Below are 25,761 nucleotides of genomic sequence, written 5' to 3'. Positions count from 1 at the left end.
GACGTTTCACATTCCTCTCCACTCCAGTATAAATACCCCTTTAACCCACGATTGAAAGAGAGCTTCCAGAGAGAATTTTGAGAGAGAAACCCTAAAGAAAAACCAGATTGTTTCACCCACAATCTATACCTTAAAGTCTCTTCAAATTCCCTTACTCTCTTCCTCTCCATTGTCAAATCCTTGAGAGGCATTATACCAAACCTGGTTCTCACCATTATCATCTCTGTGAGACAGTCGTTTGGAGTTCTGGGAAGCAGTTAGGAAGGAGCCAATCTTCATTGGTTGATGCTACGGTCTAGTAGCGGAATCCGGGAAGCTAGAAAAGAAAAAGGTTCGGCGCAACCTCGTTGGAGCAAGAAGCTTGGAGGGCTTAGGTGCACTGGGTAGATTAGGCTTGGAGGGTCTATTGCTGTCCTTGTATCCCAACTGTATTTTCTAGTGGATTGATTACCGCTTGGAGGGCGGCGGAGAGGTTTTTCGCCGAGGACTTCGGTTTCCTCTTCGATAACACATCGCGTGTTGTCTTTGTGTTTGCATCTTCCTTCCTCTCTATCTTTGCCTTTATATTATCTGCTGTGGATTTTATTCTGTTATGGCTTAGATAGTATTTAACCTATTTCACATTATAACATATGTTAAGTTTCCGCACACTTGTTGTTTGACATATTGCTTGTGTTGGTTAAGTTAATTTTTGGGGGTCTAAATGTTCAAAAGTGTATTGGTACACGTTTTTGAACTTTCAATATCATTTTCTTTCCATTGTATGTCTCAATGACATATATCTGTCTTTAGGATAGTTTCTATATCTGCTGATTTAATTCTCCCCTGCATTCTCCCTGTTGTTCTTGTGTTTCCTATTTTAGGCTTGTTTATCCTTGTGATTGATCTTAGTAGCTTATTGTTAAGTGTTCAAGTTCATCTGTGTGGCTGCAATTTCTTTGTTAATTACATGGTACTGACTAGTTCTGCACATATATTGTTATATGTTGTTGTGGCCTCTTCTGGTTGTTCACAGATGGCTCCCTCACCTCCAAAGAAGAAAACTCCTGCAAAGAAGGCTGACAAAAGATTAAAAATGGATTCTAAACTATTTAGGTCAGTTCAACACTTCGAGAGATACAAGGATTTCTTCTTGAAAGCAGGAATTATTCAAGAAAGATTTGTAGAGTTGGAGGATTTAAGAAGCTCCTTTATCCCCAACTGTTTTGAAGGGAGAGGATGGGAAAAGCTTCTGAGTGATCTCCCTGTAGTGTGTGAACCCCTGATTAGGGAGTTTTATTCAAATGTTGTGATAAAGGAGAATGAGTTAAGCTGCTGGGTTAGAGGTAAAGAATTCATTTTGGATGCACGTGTCATTGATGATGTACTAGGGCTTGAAGGATTAGAAGATCAGGAATTTATCAATTACAAAGATAGGAGTGTATCTATTGAAACAGTTCAACAAAGGATAGGAGGACAGAGAGAAGGGAAATGTCTGAATACCACAACTTTTCCAGTGGACATGAGGTGTCTAACAATAATCATGATGTTTAACCTCTATCCCATAAAGAAGTTGACTACAATCAACTGTGCAAGAGCAATTTTTCTGATGGATCTCAAAGAAAAGAATTTCATTGACATAAGTTCCCACATATATGACACCATTGTGGATGAGACAAGAACAACCTCTAGGCCGAAATTGATCTTTCCTAGTTTGCTAATGAGGATTTTTAGAAGGAAGGGTGTTCCAATCCCTCAAGACATCAGTCCCATGTCCACACCCTCTGCAATTAACAAGCTTACCTGCAAAAGGATAAGTGTTAGGCTTCCAGGAGAAGAAGATGAAGGTGATGAAGGAGAGGGTGTCCCAATGGAGACTGAGGTAGAGGCAGCAGGGCATGCATCAACCTCAACACCCAGGAGGAGTGGCAAAAGGACTAGAGCATCAACTTCTTCAGATACACCTCCAGATGCTTTCCAAATCATTCTGGAAAGACTTGATGGGATCAAAGGAGTCCAGACTGAGTACTCTGAGAGGATGAGAGCCATGCAGGACCAGATTGATGTTTTGTCTGCAAAACTTGACAGCTTCACCACCCAGCATGGACAGTGACCCTTTGGCCATTCCGGTCAAAAAGGGGAAGATGTTTCTTTCTGTTGTTGATGACATTGATGATGAGAAACAGAAAAGCAGCTCTTAAGGGGAAGTAATGTGTTGAGGGGGAGTTGTCAAAGTTGTCAAAATCAGAGACCTTGTTTTTTTTTTTTTTTTTTTATGTTTATGTTTTGGGTATTTGATGTTTATATGGTTTAGATACACTGTGGTTTTGGTGTATATTTGTTTCTAACTCATAACTTATACTCTTGGTTTAAACTCTTATATATTTTGATGATGTTATTCAGGATTTTTTTGTTTGTACCCATGTGCTTATGTAAGCTTTTAGGGTTAATGTTTTTATGCATATTATGTAGGCTATATGGTTTGTACCTTGCTTATTGCAGCCTTTTATGCTATGTTGAAATCAGTACTTCTATCTAAATGTCTTGCATTTTGATCTATGTACTGTCACTCTTGTGCCCTTGTAGGATTGTTCCTAGATGCATATACCTTATGTATTATGCATTGGTTGAGTGTTGATCATACAAGTATCTTGCCTTGTGCTTGTTAACTTGTATGTTCTTGTGTTCATTCCAAGTGTGAATGAGCACTGTGATCACTACCTTGTGGTGTTCACTTGGTTGATCAAGCCATGGTTTGTTTCTTAACTCCATTTTTTTGCTTGATCACATATTACCTGTTTCATATGCATTTTATGATTTTCTGCTTACAATGATCATGGTGTATTGTTGTGTTTCAGGAGTATTATGTTCATATGATTCAAGTGCTTCACAGCTTCTAGAGTTAGGTGTGAGTGAGTTTTGTTCAACTGTTCCCAACTCACATATTAAGTCTAGAGTCTGTTTTAGGGTTTTGTCACGGAATAGCCAAAGGGGGAGATTGTAAGGTTGAATTTATTCAACCATCTAATTGGCTTTATTCCGTGCCAAATTTGCTTGTAATTCAGCATTTAGTAACCCTGTATTTAGGTGGGTTTGATGTAAGGGTAGTGAGTGAGATAGAGTGAAGTTTGCTCAAGAGTGTGCAAGAAAACAGAGACTTGCGGCTTGGCCTCGTGGGTGACTCGCAGCTGCAAGCCGCCAGACGCAGAACACGTGCCAAGCATGCTGGAAGGTGAACAGTCATGCAAGTTAGAGCACTACAGGACAAAACAGGACAACTGGCCATACGGTTATCTCGCGACTGGATCTCGCGACTTAGTCAAGCCGCGAGGTCAAGCCGCGAGCCACCCCTGTTTTGTAAAACCTAACGTTTCACATTCCTCTCACACTCCAGTATAAATACCCCTTTTACCCACGATTGTAAGAGAGCTTCCAGAGAGAATTTTGAGAGAGAAACCCTAAAGAAAAACAAGATTGATTCACCCACAATCTATACATTAGAGTCTCTTCAAATTCCTCAACTCTCTTCCTCTCCATTGTCAAATCCTTGAGAGGCATTTTACCAAACCTTGTTCTTACCATAATCATCACTGTGAGAGAGCTGTTTGGATTTCTAGGAAGCAGTTAGGAAGGAACCAATCTTCATTGGTTGATGCTACGGTCTAGTAGCGGAATCCGGGAAGCTAGAAAAGAAAAAAGGTTCAGCGCAACCTCGTTGGAGCAAGAAGCTTGGAGGGCTTAGGTGCACTGGGTAGATTAGGCTTGGAGGGTCTATTGCTGTCCATGTATCCCAACTGTATTTTCTAGTGGATTGTTTACCGCTTGGAGGGCGACGGAGAGGTTTTACGCCGAGGGCTTCGGTTTCCTCTTCAATAACACATCGCGTGTTGTCTTTGTGTTTGCATCTTCCTTTCTCTCTATCTTTGCCTTTTTATTATTTGCTGTGGATTGGGTTTTAATTTGGCTTAGATAGTTTTTACCAATTCCTTATTACAGCTTATGTTAAGTTTCCGTACACTAGTTGTTTGACATAATGCTTGAATTGGTTAAGTTGTAATTTGGGGGTCTAAACGTTCAAGGGTGTTTATACACGTTTTTGAACTTTCAATTCAGATTAGAGATCATTGTAAGAAAATGCTCCCTTATTGAACTACCTTCAGCCATTTTGGTATTATAAATTTGCCTCATGGTCTCTTGCCTTGCAGAACGGCCTTGCTCACCAAACATCTCCTTCAGACTTAGCATAATGTCTGAAGCTAGTTCCACATCCTGCATTTCATGCTGTAGAACATTTGAGATAGATGCTAGGATGTAACACTTGGCCATCTCATTAGATTTCTGCCAACGATCATATCGTTGTTTTTCCTCAAGAGGAGCATCTAATGAAAGAAAGCTAGGACATGGTTTAGTAAGAACATACTTATGCTCTTCAGTAGTAAGAACAATGTCCAAATTTCTTTTCCAGTCAACATAGTCAGATCCAGTCAGTTTATTTTGATTAAGAATAGTAACAAGTGGGCTAAAAGATGCCGTGTTCAAATCTGAAAACAATAAACATGAATATAATAAGTAAACTAGACATTATCAATTTAGCATACATGCATATAATATGGAACCTTAATAAAACCATATAATAATGTATGCAACGACAACCCAATCCATGTCTATAATTCCTTGGTAGCAAGTATATTATAAACATATTAATTGGTTGAGAACTATTCTCATTATTAGTGCTATCATGATAACTCTTATCAAACACTAATAATATGCCATATCATCTTTATCCTCTAAGTAATAATGACATAGCTCCTTTGGGAGGTTAACATTACACTTAGTCTAGTGTACACCATTATCTAGAATCATGTGTAGCCACATTTCATCTCCCTTTGTAGTGTTTAAACTTGTAGCACCATGGATCAAAACACCCTCCTTTGGAATCACAAGGCATATACGCCAAGACGAGGTGCTTGTCCACACTACTTTAAACGGGTTAGTTCAATCTTGTAGTACTATGAAGTAAACACCCTCCTTTGGGATCGCGAGACATATACGCCAAGATGAGGTGCTTACCCCACACTACTATGAACTGATAATGGAGGCCATGAGATCCAACCCTTGTATCTCTCTCCCACTAGATATTTTAAAATAAAGGTTTTTAATTTTATAATATGCATAATCTAATTACACATAGCCTTACTCTTTATACTTGTGAAAACACTTAGAAAAATTTCTGATTTTCCTTCTTTCGATCAATCGAATATGCCTTTCGATTGATCAAAAAAATTAAAAAAAAAATTCAAACTTGACCATCTGACTTGTTCGATCGATCGAAAAAACAAATTCGATTGATCGACTATCAATTGAAAATCAATCTATTTAAAAAGTCTGATCACTGTTTCACTCGATCGATCGAAAGTGATTTTTGATCGATCGAAACTCGTGAAACTCGAATTTCCAGAATCTTCCTAAGGCAGTTTTCTTCATTTTTCATGAACAAACATTCAACATATGAACGTTACAGATAGAGATTGATGTCAAAACTGAATTCTATTGATGCTATAGCCTTAAGATTCAATTTAACATAACTTAAATTTAAATTTAAACAACATCATAACATCAATTTTAGTTTTCATCAAATCATAGTTTCAATAACATGCAGAAAATTAAAAATATAATTTTCTAACAATATGAAACTATCATCTCTAATTCTAAAACTCACAAAACATGTTAAACAGATTGGAAATTGAAGACTACTCTGATACCGATTGTTGGAAAAATACAAGTGTGCAGCGAAAAATTAACAGATCTACTTCATTCTTAACCTATAGCATGCAATATGTAATTTCAGAATTCTAGTATAAGAGAGCGTACCTTGAAGCGGTGAATTTCAAAACAAAGATCGAAGCACTTGGGAATACTTTTAATCTTCACTCCAATTCCACTATCGCCCAAGAAGTGTGGACTCTCAATCGGTTACAAAGGGAGAATTAGAGAGTGATTTACACTCACATACACACCATTTAACAATAATGTTACACTTACTTAAAATTCTATATGTTTTTCCCTTTGTATCTAACCAATTATCTAATTGGGCTGGCCTTTTGGGCCTTTCCAATTGGGCTTAAATGTGTGGCTTGGAGTGGGACCAAAAGGGACCAATAAGACACTAGCTCCAATGGGTTTTGGGCTTTTCTGACAACTCTTGACAAGTCCAAAGTTAGCATTAACTATATTTAATACCACTATATAAATATAGTTGCACACTATGCCTTATCTTTAAATTATATCCCAAGACTTTATTGTACATGCAACCCCTTCATAAAATATTCGTAGTAATACAAAGTCATTAATGTAGTCTGCCACTTTGTAAATTACTACATCTTAATTCCTTGAGTACCCGGTTTAATCCTTTAATGTTATTCATTATATATTTATGAAAACCAATTTCATAAATATATACTTTAGTTTTACTAAAGTGGTTAGGCCTAACTCTCTGAATAACAAACTCATTAAACTTATCTCAAGGGAATACTTTATATCTCGGTTAAGAGAATATGAATTCCATCTTGAGAATATATGTTCCATCAACACTAAATGTGGCTGCTCAACATACTGAGGTTTTGACCGTAACTTTAGATCTCACTCCTGATATATCAAAGCAACCTACACCTCATGATCAGGTCCATTAGTCTCTCAGGATTAAGAGTTCATGTTAATATAAGTCGTGAGATTTATTATTCAATTGACAGTCTTTAGAAGAATAATAAATCTCACAGCGGTCTTGTTCAATAGATCTTAACTCTTAAAACATATCAACATACCAACTAGAAATCTCTATTTCCATGATCAAGACAAATCATCGTAGTTGATATGTTATAGTCTTCGCAGATGAAATGCCCAATTTCATCACCGACTACAAACTATAATTCTGAGTTTACAAAGAACTTGTGATTTATATCTTCTGTGACTAAATCACATAAATCACATACTATGCATCTCATGGACTATATGATAATGTCCAAATATTCATGTTGCTATTATTTTAGATAATAATAAAACAAATTTATTAATTACAATATTAAGTCATACATAATGTCATACATAATATTACATATAGCACCAAACAATAGGATTTAAGGGCACTAATCCTAACACATTTAACACATCTAGTCCTTCAACATTTCCCAAGTTCTCTAGCAATTTGTCAAGTCTTGAATAGCTAGATAAATTGAGAGTTTTTAGAGACATCAAACTACATATTGCATTAGGAAGACTTCAAAGGTTTTTGCACTCTCTTAGATCCAATTTTGTAAGGCTGGTTAAATGTTCCAATAATAATGATAGATCCTTTATAACAGTCTTACACAAACGAAGTCCTGACAACCGTGACATATTTCCCTTAATCTCCAGAAATTTCTTTAGCCTTGAACAACCACCAAGATCAATAATTTCAAGTGCTTCCAAGTTGATCTTGTGAGGAAGGCTTTTGAGACACTTGCAACCATTCAAATCCAATTGAATAAGCTGTTCGAGATCTCCAAGAGATGCACAAATCATATATAGCCTTGTACAACGTCGAAGAAATCAGTTGGTTAAGACTTGGGACTCCACTAAGGTCCGAGATCTCAATCAAATTTTGAGAGTCACTCATGTCTATGAGTTTTAACTCGTTTAAAATCTGTCATAAACGAATAAATAATTAAACAAACTAAAGCCCTAATGAAAATGAAAGAAATACACATTTGCATAAGTGAAAATCTTACCATGATTCCTTTCCATAGTTTTTTGATGCCGTTGCAATGCATTCTTAATTCAACAAGTTTGTTTGGCTGGAAACTGGTCAGCATAAGAACATCAATACTGGTTATGAGCTATTTTTCCATAAGAACATCAATATTGTAGTTTGGATAGTATCCAAAACTTTCTAGTATATCTCTTATGCAATCTTTGTTCTCTCCTTTGAAAAAACATTCAATATCCAAAAACAAATCTTTTTGGGCATCCATCAGACAATTAAAACTTATTTGAAGTATATTTACGATGTTTCTATCAAGTTCTTGTTTTAGTTTATATAAGGCACTTTTCCATTCATCTATTTTTATTTTAAACAACAAAGAACCTAAAACTTTAAGAGCCACAGGAAGGCCATTGGCATAATTCACCAAGTCCTTAGACAAATCCACATAATTTTCTTTAGAATAGGGTTTCTTGAAAGCTCTCCAACTAAAAAGCCGCAAAACATCGTTGTTATTCAATCCCTTGACTGTATATATATCATCCATACCACATCTTCTCAACAAGTGGCTATCTCTAGTTGTTACAATTATTCTAATCCCTGAACCAAACCAGTCATGGTTCCCAACTAATGCTTCTAGTTGTTCTTCTCCATCCACATCATCAAGAAAAATAAGAACCTTTTTATTACGTAGTCTATTTCCTATAACATTGATCCCCTCAAAAACATTCGATATTTTTTTTCTACTTCCCTTAAGGCTATTAGAAAGAAGTTGTTCTTGTAAAGAAACTAGATGATGACTGAGTTTTTTCTTTTACATCAGCTATAAAGCTGCTAGCTTCAAAGCTGCCTGAAATTCTTTCATAAATTTCTAGTGCAAGAGTTGTTTTACCCATTCCACCCATCCCGCAAATCCCAACAAAGCAAACACCACCTGACCCCTTCAACTAAATATAAATCCAACATTTCCATCACATGGGATTCTATTCCAACAAGTTCCTTGGAAATGGTACTTTGAAATATAAGATTCAATTCACTAGATATCCTTTCAAGGATCTCTTGGATAATTACTGATTCATGCCTGCAAAGAAGGTAGCAAAACAAGAACTTTGATGACTGTATACTATATAGCATAAATACAAGAGATTGAACATTCAAAATACAAACTTAGATTCATTTAACAAAAGGGGAATCCAAAAAGTGCATAATATAGCATCATAATTGAGGTTTGATTTGTTTGTCACATCGGACAGTCTATGAGAACCATGTGCAGAAAAACAGAGGAAAAGCCACCCAATAAAGAACCAATTCATCTTCTGGATCTACAGTGGAATAGACTTTTAGGCTGCACTTGTTGGGCTTTGTGGACAATTTTTGGCCCGTTTTGTATATAGAAACCGACTTTGGTGATTAGGGTTTTTTAGGTGTTAGTTGCTGCGTTTTTGAGAGAGAGAAAAAACTGTAGCCGCACTTTGTACTTTTCCCTGATAATAGTGAAATCCCTGCAACTCTATGGACGTAGGCAAATTGCTGAACCACGTAAATATTGTCTTGTACGTGTGATTGTTTTTCTTTGGCGTATGTTTTCTCTATTTTCTTGTTTCTCACAGGTTGGGAATTCGGGTTAATTCCCAACAACTGGTATCAGAGCCTAGGGTTAGGTTTGAGTGGGAGCAATGACAGAGGAAGCAGGAAAGGCGTCTGGAATAGAAAATTTTGATGGCACAGACTTCGCGTATTGAAGGATGCAGATTGAAGATTATCTCTATGGGAGGAAATTGCATCTGCCTCTTTTGGGGACAAAACCTAAGACTATGAAGGCTGAGGAATGGGCACTTCTTGACAGACAGGTTCTGGGAGTTATTAGGTTAACTCTGTCTAGGTCTATTGCACACAATGTTATAAAGGAGAAGACCACAGTAGATCTGATGAAGGCTTTGTCCGGTATGTATGAAAAATCGTTCGCAAACAACAAGGTGTATCTGATGAAGAAATTGTTTAATTTGAAGATGGCAGAGAATGCATCAGTAGCATAACATCTTAATGAATTTAACATTATCACAAAACAATTGTCGTCTGTAGAAATTGATTTTGATGATGAGATTCGTGCTTTGTTCGTCTTGGCTTCTTTGCCAAATAGTTGGGAGGAAATGAGGATGACAATAAGCAATTCTACAGGAAAGGAAAAGCTTAAGTACAATGATATACGAGATTTAATTCTAGCTGAGGAGATTCGCAGAAGAGATGCAGGCGAAACCTCAGGATCTGGTTCTGCCCTAAATCTTGAGACAAGAGGTAGAGGTAATGATAGAAATTCAAATCGGGGCAGATCAAAATCCAAAAATTCTAATCGAAACAGAAGTAAATCAAGATCAGGCCAACAAGTACAATGCTGGAACTGTGGGAAAACAAGTCGCTTTAGGAGGCAATGCAAAAGTCCTAAGAAGAAGAATGAAGATGATTCTGCAAATGTTGTAACAGAAGAAGTACAGGATGCATTATTTCTTGCAGTAGACAGTCCACTTGATGATTGGGTTTTGGACTCAGGAGCTTCGTTTCATACCACTCCACATCGAGAAATCATACAAAATTATGTTGCAGGTGATTTTGGTAAGGTGTATTTGGCTGATGGCTCAACCTTGGATATTGTAGGTATGGGAGAGATTCGGATATTGTTGCCCAATGGATCTATTTAGTTACTGGAGAAGGTTCGACATATTCCTGACCTGAGGAGGAATTTGATTTTTGTTGGACAACTTGATGATGAAGGACATGCAATACTATTTGTTGGTGGTACTTGGAAGGTTACAAAGGGAGCTAGGGTGTTGGCTCATGGAAAGGAGACTGGTACTCTATATATGACCTCAAGTCCAAGAGACACAATTGCAATTGTTGATGCAAGTACTGATACAAGCATATGGCACCGCAGACTTGGTCACATGAGTGAGAAAGGGATGAAGATGTTGCTGTCAAAAAGAAAACTACCAGAATTGAAGTCCATTGATTTTGACATGTGTGAAAGTTACATCTTAGGAAAGCAAAAAAATGTGAGCTTCTTGAAAACTGGCAGGACACTGAAGGCTAAAAAATTGGAATTAGTACATACTGATTTGTGGGGGCCTTCTCCGATTGCATCCCTTGGAGGTTCAAGGTACTACATCACTTTCATTGATGACTCAAGCAGAAAGGTATGAGTTTATTTTCTAAAAAATAAATCTGATGTATTTGAAACTTTTAAGAAGTGGAAGGCCATGGTTGAGACAGAAACAGGTTTGAAAGTAAAATGTTTGAGGTCAGATAATGGAGGAGAGTACATAGATGGAGGGTTCAGTGAGTATTGTGCTGCACAGGGAATTAGGATGGAGAAGACCATTCCTGGGACACCACAGCAGAATGGTGTGGCTGAGTGCATGAACAGAACTCTCAATGAGCATGCTAGGAGTATGAGGTTGCATGCTGGACTACCAAAAACTTTCTGGGCTGATGCTGTTGGCATTGCAGCTTACCTAATAAACCTAGGACCATTAGTTCCTATGGAGTTCAAACTTCCTGAGGAGGTTTGGAGTGGTAAAGAGGTAAAGTTTTCACATTTAAAAGTTTTTGGTTGTATTTCTTATGTTCATATTGATTCTGATGCTCGTAGTAAACTTGATGCAAAGTCTAAAATATGTTTTTTCATTGGCTATGGTGATGAGAAATTTGGCTATAGGTTTTAGGATGAACAAAACAGGAAAATCCTCAGAAGTAGAAATGTGATATTTAATGAACAAGTTATGTACAAGGACAGGTTAACTGTAGTGTCAGATGTTACAGAAATAGATAAAAAGAAATCTGAATTTGTCAACTTAGATGAATTGACTAAAAGTACTGTCCAGAAAAGGGTTGAAGAAGATAAGAAGAATGTAAATTCACAGGTAGATCTGACTACACCTATAGCTGAAGTTCGCAGATGTTCCAGGAACATTAGACCTCCACAGCGTTACACCTGTTTTAAATTATCTCCTGTTGACTGATGGTGGTGAGCCAGAGTATTATGATGAAGCCTTGCAAGATGAGAATTCAAGCAAGTGGGAGTTAGCCATGAAGGATGAGATGGATTCCTTGTTGGGGAATCAGACATGGGAACTGACTGAATTGCCAGTAGGAAAGAAGGCTTTGCACAACAAGTGGGTATACAGAATAAAGAATAAGCATGATGGTAGCAAACGTTACAAGGCCAGATTAGTTGTTAAAGGGTTCCAGCAGAAGGAGGGCATTGACTACACAGAGATATTTTCTCCAGTTGTGAAGATGCCAACAATCAGACTGGTACTAGGAATGGTGGTTGCAAAAAACTTACATCTTGAGCAATTAGATGTGAAGACAGCATTCCTTCATGGTGACTTGGAGGAAGACCTTTACATGATTCATCCAAAAGGGTTCATTGTTCAGGGACAAGAGAATCTAGTCTACAAGTTGAGAAAGAGTTTGTATGGCTTAAAACAAGTTTCTAGACAGTGGTACAAGAAATTTGATAGTTTTATGCATAGAATTGGGTTCAAGAGATGTGAAGCTGATCACTGTTGCTATGTTAAGTCTTTTGACAATTCTTACATCGTATTACTGTTGTATGTGGATGATATGCTTATTGCAGAGTCTAGCATTGAGGAGATTAATAATCTAAAGAAGCAATTGTCCAAACAGTTTGCCATGAAAGATTTGGGAGCTGCAAAGCAAATCCTTGGTATGAGAATCATTAGAGACAAGGCTAATGGTACATTGAAGTTTTCACAGTCAGAGTATGTGAAGAAAGTTCTCAACAGATTCAACATGAATGAAGCTAAACCAGTGAGCACACCCTTGGGTAGTCATTTCAAACTAAGCAAAGAACAGTTACCAAATGTAGAAGAAGAAAGGGACCATATGAACAAGGTGCCCTATGCCTCAGCTATTGGCAGCTTGATGTATGCTATGGTGTGTACAAGGTCAGACATTGCACATGCAGTGGGAGTTGTGAGCAGATTCATGAGTAGGCCTGGAAAGCAGCACTAGGAGGCAGTCAAGTGGATTCTGAGATATCTGAAGGGTTCATCAGATACATGTGTTTGCTTCACAGGTGCAAGTTTAAAACTGCAGGGTTATGTAGATGCTGATTTTGCTGGTGATATTGATAGTAGAAAGAGTACTATTGGGTTTGTTTTTACTCTGGGTGGTACAGCTATATCATGGGCTTCAAATCTACAAAAGATTGTTACTTTGTCTACTACAGAAGCTGAGTATGTTGCAACAACTAAAGCTGGAAAGGAGATGATTTTGCTACATGGTTTCTTAGATGAATTAGGTAAGAAGCAGGAGATGGGCATTCTACACAGTGACAGTCAGAGTGCAATCTTTCTTGCCAAAAATTTGGCTTTTCATTCAAAGTCGAAGCATATACAGATAAAATACCACTTTATCCGTTACCTTGTTGAAGATAAGCTGGTAATACTTGAGAAAATTTGTGGATCTAAGAACCCGGCAGATATGTTGACTAAGAGTGTCATCATTGAGAAGCTGAAGCTGTGTGCAGCTTCAATGGGTCTTCTAGCTTGAGGACAGGAGGATGAGTTGCAAGGATGAGGGATTTTGTTTTGGAGGATTGCGGTTGATGTTGGTGATTGAACTAGTCTCCAAGTGGGAGATTTGTTAGGCTCTGTGGAGCCTATTTTTGTTTGATTTGGTTTGACGACCCAATCCAAACCGAATAATGTTGCATGGTTTTTAATGGAAGATTTTTGAGGCTTAGTCTGGCCCAAGCTGGAGCACTCATGGACAAGCCTCTTGGGGGTCTAGGGGCAATGCCCCCGAGAAATTTTTTTTGGCCTGTTTTGTATATAGAAACCGACTTTGGTGATTAGGATTTTTTAGGTGTTGGTTGCCATGTTTTTGAGAGAGAGAAAAAACTACAGCCGCACTTTGTACTTTTCCCTGATAATAGTGAAATCCCTACAACTCCGTAGATGTAGGCAAATTGCCGAACCATGTAAATACTGTCTTGTGCGTGTGATTGTTTTTCTTTGGCGTGTGTTTTCTCTATTTTCTTGTTTCTCACAGGTTGGGAATTCGGGTTACTTCCCAATAGCACTCATGACATTAGTCCTAAATCTGAGAACAAAGTATGGCAATCATTGCGCAATGTGCAAAGTCTGGGTGCTTCACCTTACACCCCAAGACTCAAAGATTGTTGCATCCACACAACAAATAAAAAATCAACAATTCATTTTATCATATTTGGATAATTTAGAAATTTCTATTGATATGAAACAAACCAATACAAACAAAAACATTTGAAACACTCAGACTTCAGCTAGTCCACTACAACAAGGGCATTCTGCCCTGACATAAACTCCCTACTGAACATTAAAATAGTGTTACATCACCCCAACCTAGTTCTACAAAAAGACAAAGTTTTCAGACAAAACTACAGCACCTGATTGGTGCTAATCATACCCAACATGTTTTTACAGACAAAACAATCACAAACTTAGCTACTTGCAAACTTTTAAGCAGAAGATGGAATGAGGTACAAACCAGTTACAACAGAGAACTCTGCTTCGGATAAAGTTAGGCATTTCCTTTAAACATCATCCTAAACTTGACATCTTTTCTCACACTCTTCACCACGCTTTCCTCTGTTTTGATCCCTTCTCCACGAATTCTTCAGTTTCTCTGAGACCATATGTGATAGGCAGTAGCCCAAACCACTCTGCATAAGGAACTTCTGAGGTTCTTTCCTTTGATACTAGACACCTGATTTATCCTAATCATACCCAATATCTTGTTTTTACATACAAAACAATCACATACCCAGCTACTAGCAAACTTTTAAGCGGAGGTCATGAAGGATTGAATAAGGTATAAACCAGTTACAACAAAGAGCTCTGTTTAGGATAGAGTTGCAGCCACTTCCTTTAAGCATCAAGGTAACTCTTCATTAAGCTTCCCTCTGTTTTGACCTCTCCAAGAATCCTTGAGTTTCTTTGAGATAATAAGGAAATTTGGAGGCTCTTTCCTTTGATACTCAGCCACCCACATGAGTGCCTATTAGGCCCAAGCATGTCCCAATGCCAACAAGAGGCGGGTCATATATCATGATAACATTTATTGAAACACCTCTGCCTATCCAATGTACTTTTTGAGAAGTGTACTCAGCTAAAATTTCATCAGCAAATTTCACAAAATCGAACCCCCTATGACACGCTTTTCTTTCATCCTGAAGAAAAATGCATCATGATATTAGTCCATATGGGCAACACCCAAAAGGATGTGATAAAACTACTAAGCATATGCAATTACAGTACAAAATCAGTTTCCATGATGTGCAAATAGCAATGCAAGAAAACCATGCAATCAATTAGTACCAGGAAAAGCCTTTGAGCAATTACTAATTTTCAATTCACATCCCAGGATGAATTTTGCAGAATATTTTTCATTTGTTTTCCAATTGGTACTACCTCTAAGTGTTCATTTTCCTCCTTGTAGTCATATCTCAACATCTTGATTTTAGCCATTACTTGCCTTGTGCAATATTGAATTTTTGCTATATAGAAAAGGTGGTAAAAGTATCTCTCGGCAAACATGCCCATTAAAACCTTGAACAAACCCAAAGCAGATTTGACAACACATCCAATTACATGCTGCATGACCATGGTTTAAGCATTTTGAGAAAAGTTGTCAAGAAAAAAGAAGCAGTAATATTTTCATCATCAAATTGTGATGTCCTTAACAGAATTACAGAAGCGCACAAATCTAAATTCAAATAAAAAAATAAATGACATTTCATATAGGACAGATTTAAGTTTGGAAATTTTGATTGACAAGAAAATTTAAAACAAATAAATATTTTTGAAAAATGAGGCAGTGTTAATGCGAGTAATAGGGATGGAAAAGTCATTTCCTGCCAAACCATTGACTTTCTCACCAAATCACAAAGAAAAGTAGAATTAAATAAAATATTTTATATAAATTTATGACAGAAGGAAGAGCACAGAAGTAATGAAGGCAGTAGTGTGAGTAGTGGAGAGGTTATTTCAAAACTTGTTTTCCCACGTCTTTAAGAATGGGATCAAGGGGTTGTCTCAGTCTCTCAAGGTCAAATTCCTCTTTAGAGCTTCTAGTTCTACTAGGTCTTGCCCCATAATTACATTTTTGCATTTTTCTTTGGCTATTATCAAACATCAATTGACAAATGCGACCCCAATTATCAGATAAAGAGGCCATGCAATGCCTTATTGTTTGTTTAAACTTTAAACTCTACATATCACCAAGTTCACATTCACATCAGTCTGTGTAAAATTTTCCCTCTATTTTACAATAAGAACCTACTTTTTCTGTTTTACACAACCAATTTCCAAAACACCCACACTAGTCAATTTATTTTAGAAGATATTTCAATAAAATATTCATTCTTCATTAATTTTCTTATTCTTCATTAAAACTGGTGGCTCAGCTAGTGGAGCAACTTGTGCCGGAGGTCCGGTGGTCGAACTGCCGGAATAGTGGTTCCAGCAACCACCACAGGATCAGTGTCTCTGCCCAAACCACTGAAATAGTGGCTCCAACGATTGCCAATAGATCGGTGTCTCCGACCATCATACCATTATCAATGAAATATTTCGATGTGTTGTTTCGGGGTTACGCACTGGAGATATATATATATATATATATATATATATAATTTTCTATTGGTATGGTGAATGATATAAAATTTTAGTTAAAAAAAAGTAGTGATTTGAATTAAAAATTTTAATATATACTTTAATAAAATTCAAAATAAAATCATCAACTTTATTTATTTATTTTTTTAAAAACACCTCAATTATGATTCTTTTGTAATTAAATTATATTGTAGAGATATTTGCAAACTAGAAAGCTTCAAGTAAGCTTCTTTCCCACTCAATTTTAACCCCCACCACGTAATATTTGACCCTCTTTTTTTACTCACAAAATCACATATTTTCTCTACTTCCTCTCCCACGGTATTTTCTCTTCATTTTTTTTTTTTTTGGATCTTTTCCTTTGTTGTAGCTCTCAAGCACTTGTTTCTCTCCTCTCTCATGGCAACAACAAGCTCTCCATGAGCAAAGAAGAAGCAAGCTCTCCATGGCAGTGGTGACAACGGCAGCTTCGATTTAGGTTTAGGTTGATGGGTTTTTTGTTGAAAGTTTGATTTTGGGTTCTAAGTTGTTGAGTTTTCCATTGAAGGTTTCATTTTGGGTTTAGATTGATTTTTGGTTTGATTTTCCTTTGTTTTTGGTTGATTTTGTGATTGGAATATCATGGGTTGTGGTGGTGGTGATTGAGTGGTGGTTAGGCAATGTTGGGTGGATTTGAAGCAAACTGGGATGAACACAAACAAAGAAGAGAGAGAGAGAGAGGCAATGCCGGCAGAATACATCACTTTCCAAATTCCCTACGTAAAATAAGGCCCACCGTTCTAGATCCACCAACGGAACACCAAAGCGTATTCGTACTTGTCATATGTCCAAGATCTTGAAGAAGAGGTTCGTGAGCTTGACGATGCCAGCGGAATACAAAAATAGCGCACACAATGATTCCCATCCATTCGTTACCTAATGAATTTAAGGGTACTTGCAGATTCACTGAAGCCCCCACGTTTTGGTGGCTAAACCATTTCGGAATTTCACTTTCAGGAATTTCAATATGGAAAAAATTATATTGGTGACCCTGAAACATACAATTCATGATGCTTAGAACTTCACATGTTTGTGTGTGAGAGAGAGAGAGAGACAGACAGACAGACAGACTTGGTGATTAATGATGTAATGTCTTAGCATTGTTTTCATTGTTGAAAACATGTCACCGTAGCCTTGATTCTTAATCTGAAGATGAAGAGGCTAAAAATCGTATTCTGGTCTATAATGTTTCCAGTGAGGTACACTTTCTTAGTTCAATATACTTAATACTTAATGGAAGCTTGGGCAACATTTGAAGATGAGTGCAACCACCCATAAAAAGCCACATCAGTTTAGATAGTCGAATGATACTTTCAGGAAGGCAAAAAAATTTATTTTCCCATAGATTTAAAATTCTTAAAGATGACAACCACCCAAGAACATTAGGAATTGTCTGAATATTGCAATAACTTAGATCAAGTCTGGTCAAAGAGCAAAAGCCTATTAAAGAGCGCTCTAGCATGCCCATGGGATCTGGACTTCTTTTAGGTTGCTTCAAAGGAACCCTCTTGAGCTTATTAAATGATTTAGATGATAGCCCCACACATCTCGAGAGAGATAGTTCTTTAAGATTTTTTAAGTGAACAGCGAATGAAGGTAGGCCCGTTATGGTAGGCCCGTTATAGTAGTCCCACTCAAGTCTAACTCCTTCAAACCTTCAATTTTTCCCAAATTTTTTGGCAATTCATCAAGTTTTGAGTAGCTAGATAAATTAAGAATTTTTAGAGACATTGAACTATAACAACCATTCGGAAGACTTGAAAGGTTTTTCTAGTCTCTTAGATCCAATTTAATAAGGCTAATTAAATGCTCAATTGATAATGGTAGCCCCGTTATAGCATTTCCACTCAGGTCTAACTCCTTCGGAGTTTTGATATTTCCCAAATTCTCTGGCAGTTTAACAAGTTTTGAGCAGCCAAATAAATTGAGACTTTTTAGAGACATTGAACTATAACAACCATTTAGAAGACTTGAAAGGTTTTTGCAGTCTCTTAGATCCAATTTAATAAGGCCAATTAAATGCTCAATTGATAATGGTAGCCCTGTTATAGAAGTCTCATTCAAAGAAAGTTTTGACAGACGTGACATATTTCCCACAACCTCTGGAAACTTCTTTAGTCTTGAACAACTAGAAATAATAAAAGTTTCAAGCACTTCTAAGCTGATCTTGTGAGGAAGGCTTTCGAGATATTTACAACCCATCAAATCCAATCGAATAAGCCTTTTGAGATCTCCAAGATATGCATGTATCTTATAGAGTCTTGTACAACATTGGAGGATGAATTGCTTAAGATTTGGAACTCCACTAAGGTCCGGGATCTCAATTAAGTTTTGAGAATCATTGAGGTCAATGAGTTTTAACTCATTTAAAATCTATTATAAACCAAGAAATAATTAGATGAACTCATGCCTTAACGAAAATGAAGGAAAAACACATTTGCATAAGTGAAAATCTTACCATAATTCCTTTCCATAGTTGTTTGACGTCACTGCAATGCATTCTCAGTTCAACAAGTTTGTTTGGTTGGAAACTAGTTGGCAGGGATTTTAAAGGATATCCATGCCAATCTATTACACGTAACTCATTAGAAAGATAATTGAGGCCTTGTGGAAGTTGGATAGGACCTCTAATGAGGTCTTGTGGAGGATGCACATTACCAATTTTAAGGAATCTCAAATTTGTCATCCTTGAGAAGGCTTCAACACTCAAGCATTCCTTTGCTTCAATAGGCATGTTTAGCATTATGCCTTTAACTGCCTTTGTTCCCTAGTAACCAAAAACAATGAAATTAGAAAAATTTTAGAAGAATTTGAAAGAACATATATACTTATCTAAATTCAAGTTTAAACTTGTTAACTTACAGCATTACTTGTCAATACATGCAGGACATCCTTATAACTCCATAACCTACTACGTCTACCAAGCTCTTCAGGGGATTCACGACGAACAATGTCTTGACCCATTTCTTTAAGTAAATCATGCATCCCAAGAGCTCCATTTGAAGCAATGATTATATAAGAGATTTGTTCTGAAGAACATCAATATCGTAGGTATAGTGACCTAAACTTTCTAGAATATCTCTTATGCAATAGTTGTCCATGTCATTAAAGAGGAATGTGACAGTTTTTAGACCCCTTAAACAATTGATTAAACCTAGGTAATTAGCCAAGTTGTTACTTAGTCCAATTAAACAAGTCTAGGTTATCACAATAATAAAGATCAAATCATGCAAAGCAGCAGAAAATAAATAAGACAATGATATGATCACCCAGGAAACCAAACCGGTAAAAACCTGGGGAGGATTTGACCTAGCTATCCTCAAGGTAAACCTAAATCCACTATCTTAAAAGAATCGAAGTTCATACAAAAGGACTTACAAGCACCCCCGCTCGACTTCCTAATGCTACCAACCAGTAGAACTTACTGACACGACCACGTGCAAGCTCCGAATCCACGAACTCCTTCTTTCTTGGATTTCCACTAGCTACAAGCACACCGCTTGTGTAGTCTTTAAGCTTTAATGGCAGCAACTGAATTGATCATCAAGGTGTAGATAAATCTTCTCCTTGAAAACCCTAAGCTTGTGTAAAAGAAAGCTCCTCTAGATCTCACAAGAGATTTACACAAACCGCAAATATGAGCAACACTAAAGCGTGGCTAGGGTTTGCCTTTTATACTTAGGACAAATAAGAAACCCTAAAAACGTTTTAAAACAAATAGGGCTAAGTTGGACGAATCTGCAGAAAAGCAATCTGCCCGAGCTTCGATCGGTCGAGCCTAAGCTTTGATCGATCGAGTCAGGCCGAAAGCCACAGTGCTTCCTGCTTTAAACTCGATTCCAAATTTACATTGACATACAACTTTGAGCTAGCTTTAAACACTTCTAAACACATTGTTTTGATCATGGTTTGCCAACAATACACATTAGAGTTCTAAATAAATAAAATCCTAAACTTTAGAACCTAACAAACTCCCCCTTTGGCAATCCGTGACAAAACACAACTTAGAAGCTCAAAGTTTACAAAATGAAAAGCCCTTTACAAAATAATGCTCATAAACCAAATTCAATCCTAACTACTATCCATCAGTTGCAAGTGTAGACAGCAGCTCAATTGAATCAACCTGTATATTTCCTGAAACGCTAAACAAAATGCATAACCGCATGTGTGGAAATAATACAGGTAAACAAAATAACTTCTTGATTTCAAACAACATACAAATAAAGACATATATCAATGAATAACTCATAAATATAAATCAATAAGTAGTTTGAAACAAGAAACAAATAAAGTACCAACAAAAACATAAAACTCCCCCTAACATGAATATCCCATCAAAAACAAGGTAAGAGCTAAAAATGTTAAGTACACAGTGAAGCACCTAGATACAATCTAAAACTCCACAAGCTCCAACCAAAAACAAATAATCTCCCCCTGAAAACAAAAATCCTACAAGTACTCCCCCAATTTTGTGACGGAATGCCAAAGGGCAATCAAGACATCCATCATCAAAAGGGAGGTGGTCTAAACTGCGCCAACTCCGCACGCAAGGCACGGATCTCATCAAGTACGTCCACCAAAATCTGTCATTGAGCCGCCTGAACGATCAAGACATGATCCAACATGCGACGAATGTCTGAATCATCCGAAGCAGTCGGTGGAGGAACAGCAGCATCAGCATCAGCAGCAGCACCTGAAGTCTAAGCAGCAGCTGTACCTGTAGAAGAGGGAGGAGGGGGGACACTACTAGATGACGCACCTTTAGGACAAGGAGGAGCAACTCTCAACTGAGCAACCCTCCGACGAAGAAAGGTGGCACCTATGGGAGCTATCACATGAACAGGCTCACCCGACGGAAAACCATCTAAACCTAAGTAGAGCAGAATCCTATGAATGAAAATAGGATGAATCAGCGCATGCCCTACGACAGAACTCCTATGAACCTCATTCAAAGAACGAAGGAACAAGTGAGGAAAACTGATAGATGCTCCAGAAGCAAAGGCGTACAAAAACACACATCGCTCTAAAGGGATGGTGTGGAAGTGAGAGATAGGCCACAAGGAATGACACGCAATCCTAAAGAAGAGATAGGCCGTCTCGGTAAGCTCAGCGGACGTGATCCAAGGATCAGTACCCCACTGGATAGATGACCCAGTGATGTAAGACATGACAACGTCTAAAGAGGGTGACTCATCATAGGGATAGTCAGCATCCCGAACAACCGGCACCCTAAGAGCCTCAGCCACTACCCGAGGGGTAATGGTAAACTCTACACCTCGTATCCAACTCCTAACTAGGGTGTTGGAATCATAGACGTGACAAGAGAGATTCGAGTAGAACTCTCTAATCAGGGCGGTTGGGGGTGGATGATCTATCTCTAAGAGAGGCAACCAACCTCTAGACTCAAAATTGGCCCTAATGGCTGGATCAAGCTGATCTAAAACAACTGCTCGCTCAGACCAGATCTTACGCTTACAGTTCAAAGAGTCATAGGCTTCTCTACACTTATCATTCTTAAACAGCTCAACCCTAGTAGGAGACTCAGAGGAAGTGGAAGTGGTCCTATGAGCTCTAGTTTTCCTAGGCATGGTGCTAAGATAAGGATCAAAACACAAAGCGAAAGAACAAAAAACCACAAACCAAAACCAACCAGGATTAGGTACTTTAAACTTTTGTTTTAATGGTAGACAATTGCGGACAATGTGTTTTGTTATTGTACTTTTATGGTTGCTGGTGTGTGAATTGTATTAACAAAACTGACGATGAGTAGTTGCTATTAAGTGTGCAGGTTTGCATGTAATTCATTTAGTAGACCATGTTTGGTTGGAGGGCACCTCCTATTCTTTGAGGTTCACACTGTAGAGTACATTCGATCATAATCAAAATTTTCGATAGTTTACATTAAAAAATCTACAAAGATGCTCTATATATGCACTTCTTTTATACAAAATAGGTACAATATTATTCTAATAATTATTGTTTTGTTCCTTAAGCTCATTGGCATATCTGGCTGAATTCCAATGAGCCAGAAAATTGTATTTCCTAACAACTTTGAAGTCGTGGAAGCCTTGGTTGCAAAGAGACCGTGATATTATTTGAGATAGTTGTGGATATAGTGCCACCACCACTGTTGAGCCAGCTTTCTGCCAACGTCCGGTTTCCTGCCACCTTCTTACCACCAAGATTGCAAAGAGAAACCCCTTAAGGCAGACATTGTGAGAGAGAGAGAGAGAGAGAGAGAGAGAGAGAGACTGCCTACCCACCACACTCTCCTTCTCTTGGCTCTCTCTCCCCCCCCTCCCTCCCCAAAACAACTCTAGATGTTACTTAAGCCGGTTATAGTCCTAAGGTGAGTTTTTCTTTGATTATTATTATTATTATTATTATTATTATTATTATTATTATTATTATTATTATTATTATTATTATTAGAGTATTATTTTAAACATTTTTCCAATGAATTTATGTTGGTTTGTGGTTGGTATATTTTGGGTAGTTGTGGGTTTGTGTTTGGGTGTTAGGACATTGGTTTGTTGGGGGTGTTAGGACATTTGTTTGTTGCAAATGAGGCAATTAAAATCATGATGATATTTGGGAAATATAAAACATGATAATTTACCTATTGTCAGATTGGATAAGTGAGCATGAAAATGAGTACAAGCTACATTTAATGCTTACCATAAAAAGAATTTTTTTTTTCTCTGGTTTAGAGATTTTTATTAGACGGGTTTAAAGGAAAAAGAAATGATAAGCTATCTAACACTGATTCATGTGATTTAGATTTTAGATGGTAGAACTAATTTTGCATTTGTATGTGTTATTCGTTTGGAATCAATTTAACATATTTTATTTTTTTGAAACTTCTAATATGTCCAGGTATGCAAAAAGATCATCAATGGCTTGGATGCTCACAACATTAGACCCATAAGACTTTTAAGAGAGAAAGGAAGTCCATAAACAAGGGGTTAAACTATTTGACTTTTGGTTTATTTTAGGATTATAAATGTTATTTTGAGCTATGAATCTAAATTTGTATGATGTTTTGAAGAAAGGTATTTGTTTTTCCATTACTGTAAGTTTAATTTTTTTTCCCTTATTTAAGGTGTTAATATATGTTACTATGATGAAGTATGATTTGATTTACTTTTGATGATGTTAAATAAATAAATAAAAATACTTTTGAGATGCTATAAAAATACAATAACAAAATTATAAAAAATTTTAAATATAAATCTCATGCATTTGCACGGGTTAAAAACTAGTATATATAATAGCAGAAGCTGAGAGAAAGTTGATTCTTACAATTAAGGAGGTGCTGACAAATAGGAAAATTGTCTATCTAAAATTTAGCCACATTTAAGTTAAAAAGCGATAAATTACATTGTTTGGTAATGCTATAACACCGTTTAAAAGTGATATATTATAATCTTTCACTACGTTAAACACTGTTTGGAGCCCTCTTGGTATAAAAGAAAACTAACCACTTAAGACCAAAAAAAAAAAAAAAAAAAAAGAATGCTACACGGAGAAAGGAGAAAGAGAGACTGAGAGAAAAGAGAGACAAAGAAATAGAGAGGCAAAGAATGGAGAAGGAGAGAGAGATCGAGAGATCAAAAACTGCAGTTTGCAATCAAGAATGAAAAGATGTCTCTCACTTCCTATCAGATTTCTTCATCCAACTGTCCGCTAATTTCTTTCCCTAGAATAAGAAGAAGTGAGGAAGATGAAGCGTCAAGAACGAAGAGGAGTCTACCCTACCCATTACGACATGCTTCAGATGGGTACCTATTCTTTTTCTTTCAAAATTTTTCCCAAATTTAGAAGGAAGATTTGACATTTTTTCTATTTTCAAAGTTACGTTTTGGTTCCTAATTAAAACTCAGAAATTAACAAGGATTCCCTCTGATTTTTGATTAACAATGCCGCCGACGGGTTCCTATTCTTTCTCTAACTTTTTTTTTTCCACAAATTTAAAGTTAAATTAGTTTGTTATATGTTTTCCACTTATAAAATTGCAACAAGATTTTGTTTCCTGAGATTAGGGTTAATGAAATCGGAATTATGATATTTGACTATTTTATTAAATATCTTCGTTAATGGTTTGCTTGAATTCTTCTTTTTTGGATTTAAATCATTCAATTTCTTTCTCTGCAGATCTAGAGTCTCTAATTTAATCAAAGCAAATGTATTAATTTCTTTTCCTTATATTCTCTTCAATTATTGTTTGCTGGCAATTTAAGAATTTGGATTCATAACCCTTTTCCTCTCTATTTGTTAAAATCAGAATTAAGGAGAAGCTGAGAGAAAGTTGATTCCTACAATTAAGGAGACGCTGACAAATAGAATAACTGCCTATCTAAAACTCAACCACGTTTAAGTTAAAAAGTGATTCATTATGTTGTTTGGCACTGCTACACATCGTTTAAAAGCCTCTCTTGTAAATAACAATAAATAAATAAATAACTGGTTAAAATTAAAGGGTACACAAAAATAGAAATAGAGAGGCGATGAAAGAAAGGGAGGCGATGAGCACACGGGGAAAGAAGCTGAGAAAGTGGTAGGACGGCAAACTCAGCATTGATTCTGCCAAGTTTATGGTTAAATCCAACCAAAATCCCAATCATTACAATGTTTGAAAGCCTGATTTACACATAAAACCCAAAACTACCCACTCCTGATAAACCTTTTCTCTTCCTCCGCGTTGAAGCCGTTTTCTCTGCCTCTCTCAATTCTCAAAACCCCTAAACCATAGCCCATCGCCGCTATCTCACTCCTTTAGCATCCAACCACCGTCATATACTGGTGAGTTTTTATATTCGATTTAAGTTTGATTATTAATTATGATTAGGGTTTGATATTTTGTTTGGATTGGTTTTGATTTTGGTATTCAAATTAAGTTTTTCTCTTCGCCTTTCAATTTGACATTTTGATCAGGCTTTGATATTTGTTTTGGCCTTTAGGTTATATTTGGTTCTCATTATGGTATTTGAGTTATAAGTGGTTCTGTTTTGATTATTTGGGTTAAATTTGTTCATGTTTATTTATCTACGGTTTCTTTGTTAAAACGTAGTTTCTTTCAAATACTTTCTAGACAAAGATGTAAGCTTTACCAGTCAAGTGGGAATAAAAAAGTAAATTGGACCTTTTTCCTTAATCTAAGTCCTATAAAGAGTTTGTGACACTGGGGAGATTCGTACGGCCGGCCATCGCCATCCCCTACCAGACTTAGACCACCGCAACTAGCACCCGTCAAAGTTAAATATGATCAAACGTCCCAGAGGTATTAAGATACGGAGATAGAGATCGGCGCTACTCTGACGAAAGGTACGCATC

General features: G+C 36.9%; 3 protein-coding genes across 3 annotated transcripts in view; all 3 read right to left on the bottom strand.

Moving 5' to 3' along the window:
• Positions 1 to 4,083: 4,083 nt before the first annotated feature.
• On the bottom strand, positions 4,084 to 7,371 carry LOC126699705 (uncharacterized). The gene is made up of 2 exons (XM_050397656.1): positions 7,344 to 7,371; positions 4,084 to 4,520 (listed from the first exon to the last, which is right to left on the bottom strand). The coding sequence occupies exons 1-2, from the start codon at positions 7,369 to 7,371 to the stop codon at positions 4,084 to 4,086; spliced, it is 465 nt and encodes a 154-aa protein (XP_050253613.1).
• On the bottom strand, positions 7,147 to 19,438 carry LOC126699420 (disease resistance protein RPV1-like). Its single transcript, XM_050397246.1, has 3 exons — positions 19,291 to 19,438; positions 18,887 to 19,195; positions 7,147 to 7,657 (listed from the first exon to the last, which is right to left on the bottom strand). Exons 1-3 carry the CDS (start codon positions 19,411 to 19,413, stop codon positions 7,430 to 7,432), a joined length of 660 nt encoding a protein of 219 aa, XP_050253203.1. The 5' UTR covers positions 19,414 to 19,438; the 3' UTR covers positions 7,147 to 7,429.
• LOC126699422 (uncharacterized) overlaps positions 14,474 to 25,761 on the bottom strand; it is a 105,090-nt gene continuing 93,802 nt past the window's right edge. Inside the window, exon 4 of the transcript XR_007646789.1 lies at positions 14,474 to 14,688. The gene's annotated coding sequence lies outside the window, so the exon portion shown is untranslated. The remainder of the gene's footprint in view (positions 14,689 to 25,761) is intronic.

The sequence above is a fragment of the Quercus robur genome, chromosome 9 (assembly GCF_932294415.1).
Source record: "Quercus robur chromosome 9, dhQueRobu3.1, whole genome shotgun sequence".
Taxonomy (NCBI): Eukaryota; Viridiplantae; Streptophyta; class Magnoliopsida; order Fagales; family Fagaceae; genus Quercus; species Quercus robur.
The sequence above is the reverse complement of the archived record's forward strand: the minus strand, read 5'-3'. Positions and strand labels throughout refer to the sequence as shown.

What these genes read in the sequence shown, in the direction of transcription:
- LOC126699705 (XM_050397656.1), bottom strand. Translation starts at nt 7,371, where the DNA reads ATGTCACGGTTGTCAGGACTTCGTTTGT. An exon ending in GTTGTCAGGACTTCGTTTGT is followed by an intron (nt 4,521 to 7,343) that starts GTAAGACTGTTA and finishes TATTGTTTTCAG; the next exon opens with ATTTGAACACGGCATCTTTT.
- LOC126699420 (XM_050397246.1), bottom strand. Translation starts at nt 19,413, where the DNA reads ATGCATGATTTACTTAAAGAAATGGGTCAAGACATTGTTCGTCGTGAA. An exon ending in ATGTATTGACAAGTAATGCT is followed by an intron (nt 19,196 to 19,290) that starts GTAAGTTAACAA and finishes TTTGGTTACTAG; the next exon opens with GGAACAAAGGCAGTTAAAGG. An exon ending in AACTATGGAAAGGAATTATG is followed by an intron (nt 7,658 to 18,886) that starts GTAAGATTTTCA and finishes CGTTTATGACAG; the next exon opens with ATTTTAAACGAGTTAAAACT.